The sequence below is a fragment of the Marmota marmota genome, unplaced genomic scaffold, assembly GCF_001458135.2.
Source record: "Marmota marmota marmota unplaced genomic scaffold, marMar, whole genome shotgun sequence".
NCBI lineage: Eukaryota > Metazoa > Chordata > Mammalia > Rodentia > Sciuridae > Marmota > Marmota marmota.
The window spans coordinates 20,428,145-20,435,881 of record NW_025999913.1 but is presented as its reverse complement, the minus strand read 5'-3'; the positions used below and the strand labels follow the sequence as shown (position 1 = coordinate 20,435,881).

Genomic DNA, 7,737 nt, shown 5'->3' with positions numbered 1-7,737 from the left:
GCATTGGTGGTTCAGTGGTAGAATTCTCGCCTGCCACGCGGGAGGCCCGGGTTCGATTCCCGGCCAATGCAGACTAATGTCTTTTGTGCTTTTTAACCTTCTCGCCACTGCTTCCCCACTAGGAGCTGGCGCACTTCGCTTCTTCACGGAGAACGAAGCCAGCAGGCTGCATGCAGAAGGGCTAGTTTCCTGCGGGAACATCAAGCTGCTCTCCTCTGGGATGTTTCCAGCCAGTTGCCCTCTGGGTCCTTTTATTTAGGAATGAACCAGGACAAACAATTCGCTTGCAAGAAGCTGAAGGTGGGGTGGGGTGGGGTGGGGTGGGGTGGGGTGGGGCGGGGAGCCCTTCTGTGGAAATAATAAAGGTGCTATTATCTCACGTCGGGGCCAAGCAGCAGAGTGGCGCAGCGGAAGCGTGCTGGGCCCATAACCCAGAGGTCGATGGATCGAAACCATCCTCTGCTAACTCTTTTTGTCTTGCCTTTTCAAGGATATTTTCACCCAAAAATTCTTCTAAGATTTTAATACACGTTTCAGAAAGCAGACTTCGGTTAAGACATGCGAGGCGATAAATTAATATTAACCCATCACTGGGAATATTTCTATCTCTGCTCCTATCATACTGTGAGCCAGAAGTAAATTCCTGCCACTTCACTTGAAAGGAAATAGCTTTATGTAAAATGGCTCTCCCAACAATCCCTGCCGTGTTCCTCCTCGGCATTTATTAATATACTGTATTTTGTTTACTCTCTTAGTATTTTCTCCCCCATGGGAAGTCAATTCACCAGGACAGAGATCTTTGTGTCTTAACACTGTAGTTTTTCATTGTACTTAGAACAAAGTCTGGTGCCACCTGGCACATCTTAGGTTCTGTTTTGTTTAATATTAGTTAAAGACCACAATGTCTAATTCATTGAACACCCGTATTCAACGTTATCCTTCACTGTCTTTTACTTTTTAAAAAACTATGGAAGAATACAAAAAGGACCACACAGAATTAATCTATTATTTAATATCATGACATTGACTACAAATCTATTTTATACTTTAATGAAGAAAAGCAACCATTCATAATATGTAAGTACTGTTCAACTCCATCCCCAGTCCTGTATCCACTTTCTTAGGGCAACTGTATCGTTGATGTTTATCTGTCCCACTCCATTTTCAGTCTGGCCTAAATATGGACATATGGCAATACAATTGCCATCTGTCTTGAATTTTAAAACACTTCCCTGTGACAAGATTTTTAATCTCATAGATCTCCAAAGACACATGTAATTTGCCTGCAATAATTGCCAAGCGAGATAAACCATTATTTCCTATTTATTCATGGGATCTATTCAAGTAATGGATTTTTAGTTTTTTCTAAGACATTGTGACTACATAAAGAATACTATTTTAATGTAGGGAACTCTGTTACCTCCTAATTCCTACAAGGACTAGTTCTTGGCTCTATGCAGTTTCCTACTGGTAAGCATGGAAATGAAAAGGGTACAGTTGTATGAATGTACCATTTTGAAAAGAGCCAGCCCACAGGCCTCAAAGCACATTCTCTTCGTATAGCACTCTTCCAAAGACTGAAACAAATGTCATCTTAGTTGCGTCTGTTGTGATAGTTTCACTGACCCACAGGGAGGAGACTCATGCTGGAAGACATTCTAGAGATCACTTTTAATTGAGGTGAAGGGGATCAGGAAGACCAGACCAGTAAATCATACAGAAAGTGGATTTTCAAGCAGCAGGTTGGAAGACAGAACTCGAGCCTCTGCTTCCTCAAAGTGTAGTCTTCAGTTGCCCACTTTGTATTGGAAATGCCAACTATGGAGATTTCCCAATCTCAGAATTTCCTAGGGCGGCCTGATACGCTCCCAACTGAGAACTGCATGTTTCCGTGAGTTTTGGAGGAGAAATGGGAACTGAGACTCCATGTCTGCCTTGTTTCCTTTCTACACTCTCCACCTGGAATAATTTGGTATTTTGTCAATTGTTTTTACAACTTAAATTCTCCCTCTATTGAGCTGTAAAATAGTCTAATAAATCAAGGACAATCAAAGATGCAAACCCCATGGATTAGCTCATTCCTGGAGGCTCTGCCCGCCATGGCAGTGTACCTACCTAGAGTCTCCTCTGTCCACTTGTAACTAAGTGATGACTCAGACCCTTTTATTAGTAGTCCTCTTCTTCCCTATTACTTCTCCATCCCAGTGTTCAGCTGAAGTTTGTTTTTATCTAAGCACTAAGTTGACTCTTGAACATCTCACCTTGAAAACACAGGCCTCCTACTGCTGAGAGACTTCCTCACAGCTGCAGAGGGACAGAAAATAGACCCCACTGCTAATATTTCAGGTGAAGGATTTTCAAAGGCCACAGACTTCTGAAGACTTTCATGACCCATGAAAGTCCTGCCTGTGGTCCCAGCTACGCAAGAGGCTGAGGCAGGAGGATGATTTGAGCCCAGGAGTTTGAGGAATGCCTGGGCGACATAGTGAGACCCTATCTCAAAATAGCAAAAAACAAACATAACAAGCTAAAAGTCTGTCATTGACTTTTAGTCTATTAGTCTTGCTTCTAAAAAAAAAAAAAAAAAAAAAAAAGGNAGTGCCTCTGACTCAATCCAAGGTAAAAAAAAAAAAAAAAAAAAAAGTGTTGCCCTAAAAGATGCAAGTTGACATCTTTTCCCACTCAAAATATTTCTTTAAACTAGACAAAAACAACTGGTTCTTCCTACCTCTCACAGAAAAAAAAAAAAAAGACTAAATCAGTGACTCGTTAGATTTCATTAGATAGCTGATTTAAGCCTAATCTGAGAGGTCCTGTACTTTATTTCAATAGACTGTAGGAAGCAGTAAGACAAAAAAGAAGGCATCAATCACAAAGAAATGGCAGGGAGTTCTAGAGATAGTACCAAAGGAATTCAGGCAGAGGGGACTATATCACAGTGAGACAGAGGTGAGTGGTGACAGATTTGCTAATCATTACACATTGTACACATATATCAGAACATCCATTGCACACCATTAACATACACAACTGATTTGTCAATTAAAAATAAAAGCCAAATGCAGCAATGCCCACACCCTCCACTATTTCCACCTCTTGCTGTCAGCGGCTGAGAATTTTAATTTTTACTTCAGTTCACTTCTGTATACACTCAAAGAAAATGGCTCCTGCCTGCCTGTGGTGCGAGACCCTGCATTAAAGAGGTAATTAATGGGCTAAGGGTGTAGCTCAAGAGTAAAGCATTTGCCTAGCATGCTTGAGGTCTGGGGTTCTATCCCCAGCACAAAAACCCTGTTTCATTACAGAGGTAATCAGGGTTAAATGAGGTCATAAGGGAGGGGAAGCCTAACCTGATAGGACCCAGGAGATACAAATGAAAATGTGTAGAGAAAAGTCCAAGAGAGCACAACCAGAGGGAGCCTTCTGCAAGCCAGGGAGAGGCCTCAGAGGAAACTGAATCTACCCACACCCGGATCTTGAAATTCCATCCTCTTGAACTGCAAGAAAATAACTGCTGTTCAAGCCACCCAGCTTGTGGCACAGTGTTGTCAACCTTGCTGAATTAACACAGGAGTTTTAACAGGATGTTTGGACACAGTGAGGCAGTAGAAGCTGTCAAAGCAGGACTAACAAACATTTGAAAAAGAAAGTCTACCTGCAAAGAAGGCAAGAGAGCAAACAGAACATAAGAACAACCATGTTAATGAGAAAAAGGAAAAGAAAATGTGCAAATCATTGAGGTTTCCAAGTTTACATTGGCCAGGTCACCGTGGAAAAACTTCAGCTGGGTCACACAATCATCCTGCCCCTAGGTGTTTTAGCCTAGGTGTTTTTTTGTTTGTTTGTTTTGTTTTTGCCTCTGTGACCAAAAAGAATAATTTTATAAAAGAAAAAGTTTATTTGGGACTCATGGTTTCAGAGGTCTCAGTTCATAGACAGCCAACCCCATCTCACTGAGCCTAGAGGTGAGGCAGATCATCAAGGCAGAGGAGTGTAGAGAAGGAAAGAAGTTCTGGACATGGCACCAGGAAGCAGAAATATAGCTCAGCTTACCAAGGACAAAATATAACACCCCTCCTGAAAAACCAGCCTCTACCTCAGAGCTGCCCAAGGAAGGGACGTGACCTTTGTCCTTGGAAAGACCCACAGAGCACTCCTAAGCACATTCCCACCCTGCTAAGTTGTTTATCTACAAATAACAGGAGAGATCTGCAGCACCAGGTGTCCCTGACTCAGTCAGGCTAGGTGGGGATCCATAGCAACCCCCTAGCAAACACCAATCAGCATGAGACAGGGAAATACCTGGGATGCCAGATGACCCTCCCAGTAGTTTATGGTGGTGGATAACATGTTGGGAAACCATGGAGTTCAGCAGTACTCCCCTCGTGGCCTAAACCAATCAGTTCAAAGGAATCCCCCTCTTGTACTAACCAATCACCCCTACCCAACTAGTTCCCGCCAGTGAATGTGCTAATCATGTTTTAGAGTTGTTTTATGATTTTTCCTGCGGTGTGTGATGATTTGCTAAGAGATGCTATGATGTATGTGAAGTCCCTGCCTTCCCCCAAAGAATGTATAAAACTGCTGCAAACCCTGGCCTCTCAGCGTCACCAGTTGCTGTGTGTGTGTGTGCAGAGGACCCAGCTAGCTCGCCATAAATGCCTCTTTGCTGCTTACATCGATCTTGGTCTCTGGTGGTCTTTTGGGGGTCCCGAATTTGAGCATAACACCCCCAAAATAAAAAATTAAAAAAAAAATGCCCCTGTTGACTTATCCCCTCCAGCCACACCCCACCTGCCTACAATTACCACCCAGTTGATCCAAATCAGAGGGTTAATCCTCTGATTCAGTTAAGACACTCAGGTACCTTTCATTTCACCTCTAAACTTCCTTGCATTCTCTCACACGAGCTTTTGGGTGACACTTCACATCTAAACTTCAAGTCATGACAAACCTTCCAACAGCAGCCTCGCAAAACTCAGGAAGATCATTGTTTTTTGTCAGTGTTTAGGTTTATAGGAAATATTTAGGTATTTGTTATTTTGAGGGCCAGAACTAGAAAGCATGATCCTATTATTTTCATTTATTTTAGGATACAGACAATTTTGTTTGTTTTTGTTTTGGACAGTTTGATCATACCACAGTACGTCCCCTCTCTCCCTCCACTCCCCTGCCCTCCCCATTCGCCTCCCCTCGCCCACGCTTAAACTTCAATCCTTCAGTTAAGACCATCAGTGGAAACCTTCCCCTGACGTGCAGACTGCGGCACAGAGAGATGGTCTCAGTCCCCTTAGAACAGCGCCTTGGGCGTGGGCTCGTCTTGGACCACACCAGGGCAGTAAGTCTTCTCCCGCCGGCTCCGAAGGTTCATCCCTCAAAGACAGGGAACAGTCTTCCCGGAAAGCAAAGAATGAAGGGAGGTGACACTTGTGAGGCCTACAGATTCAGGAACACCAGGAAGGCAGCTCTTCCTGTCCCCAGTCCCAGTGCGTCCAGCCTGAATGACGGCGCAGAACCGAGGGAGGAAACCCTGTTTTAGAAAAGTAAACCATAAATCCGTGCAGTTTTCAAGATCCGCTGGCCTATTAGTATGACTTTGGGGCTCTTTGTTGCCTGTGACGAGACAGAGAACGCAACCCATAGCTTCAAGGAAAAGGAAGACAGAGCAACAGAAAAGCCTTAAATGGTGGTTTTGGAGTCCCTGGTGAGATCCTGGGAAGGTAGAACATGGATTTACAATACAAGTGTTCTATGGCAGAGAGGATAACAGGTGGCAGAGGTATTAATACTATGAAATGCCAGAAAGGAGAATTTAAGCACCATTGGGATACTGGGGAGGGAGAGATTGAGGAATTTTACATCAAGCATTGAAAGTCTCCAGAATACTCCTAGCGAGCCATGGCGTCTGTCTCTCTGCTTACCTCTGTGGCTTTGCTGGATATCTGTTCTTTAGGCACTAGGTTCTCCAACCTCTTTTGCTGGACTCTCAAATCCCAGCCTGATAGCTACCTCTCTGAACCAGCAAATGCTTATCTCCTGATTAAAGATTTTAAGAAAGTGGCTTCTCCACGTTGCTGGGTTCCTTGCTCAACATTTTAACCTGAAGGAGCTTCCCTGGCCTGTTGCGCTTGGATGCAAATCATTTCAGCTCGCCGATGTGCAGCACTGCAGAGCTTATGCGAAACGGGCACCAATAACAATTCTTAATTGTACCTTCCAAATAACTCCTTAAAAAAAATTATTCTTAAGTTTTAGGTGGACACAAAATCTTTATTCTACATTTACGTGGTCCTGAGGATCAAACCCAGTGCCTCGTGCTTGCTAGGCGAGCACTCTACCTCTGAGCCACAATCCCAGCCCCCGCGAAATAACTTCTTTGAAAAGCACGCCCCGGTGACAACTTGCAACCCCTGGCGGGGTTTTTCAAGTACTGCTACTTGCGGGAGTTCAGTGAATTAATTACGTTGCCAAAAGCGAATTTTGGCTATTGTAGCAGAAAAGAAAACTACAATACATTTCCGAACGCGATTGGGAACACAAACGAACCTGACACTGCCTTAAAGTGCCTAACGTTGGCAGCGCTTTTTGCGTTCTACCGGCTCTGCGGATTCTTTCCAGCTTCACTGAAGGAAACTAAACAATAAATATGTATCCGCTACTTTCCGTGGAAGCGTGGTTGGCTCTGAAGAGAACCTTTGTTGTATGGGCAGCCATTGGCGAGCCCACGTGGCGGTGGTGTACTTGGGCAGCGGCAGGCGCACCGTGGTCTGGATCTCCCAGAACTCGTGCGCGATTCTTTCCATCCTACTTCGGCGCCTTGGTCCGCACCTTCTTGAAGCCCTCGTGGGGACCGAGGCGGACTCCACTGGCTCGGGTATAGGAAACCTTAAGTACCCCAAACAATCACTACCAGACGGGTCCAGTCCTCTTTCTTTAGAACTCAACTTGCCGCAGAGTCTAATTTGTGATTGGAGGACATATGGAGCTCTCGGTTCAGTATTGTCCAATCAAAATGCGTGTTTTAGAAATTGCATTTACAATATTTAAAATGAACTTACAACTTCAGCCAATGGCTCAGCTTCTTTTTCGCGCCCAAAGCGGCTATAAAGTGTGTGGGGTTTTTTTGTTCTTTCACACACGTTTTTGGTGTAGTTTGAGCACGCCCATCATGTCCGGACGCGGCAAGCAGGGTGGCAAGGCTCGCGCCAAGGCCAAGACGCGCTCCTCCCGCGCCGGCCTGCAGTTCCCGGTAGGGCGAGTCCACCGCCTTCTGCGCAAGGGCAACTATGCCGAGCGGGTCGGGGCCGGCGCGCCCGTCTACCTGGCGGCGGTGCTCGAGTACCTGACGGCCGAGATCCTGGAGCTGGCTGGCAACGCGGCCCGCGACAACAAGAAGACGCGCATCATCCCGCGCCACCTGCAGCTGGCCATCCGCAACGACGAGGAGCTCAACAAGCTGCTGGGCAAAGTCACCATCGCGCAGGGCGGTGTCCTGCCCAACATCCAGGCGGTGCTGCTGCCCAAGAAGACCGAGAGTCACCACAAGGCCAAGGGAAAGTGAAGTCAGCTTCCCACTTTCCTAAAACCAAAGGCTCTTTTCAGAGCCACCCACCATTTCTGAGGAAGAACTCGGCACTTTATTCTCTGAATGTGTCAGGTGCCCGGTTATGTTGTATGCACATTGAAGTAGTAAGATCAAGAATGGTGTTTTGAAGATTCACTTTGAATAGAACCCCC

General features: G+C 45.4%; 1 protein-coding gene and 1 non-coding gene across 2 annotated transcripts; both read left to right on the top strand.

Annotated features, from left to right (window-relative positions):
- Positions 1-393: 393 nt before the first annotated feature.
- Trnam-cau lies at positions 394-465 on the top strand. Its single transcript has one exon. It is a non-coding gene; the product is annotated as a tRNA-Met (tRNA).
- Positions 466-7,130: 6,665 nt separating this feature from the next.
- LOC107149437 (histone H2A type 1) lies at positions 7,131-7,605 on the top strand. Its single transcript, XM_015494210.2, has one exon. It carries the CDS (start codon positions 7,169-7,171, stop codon positions 7,559-7,561), a length of 393 nt encoding a protein of 130 aa, XP_015349696.1. The 5' UTR covers positions 7,131-7,168; the 3' UTR covers positions 7,562-7,605.
- Positions 7,606-7,737: the final 132 nt, after the last annotated feature.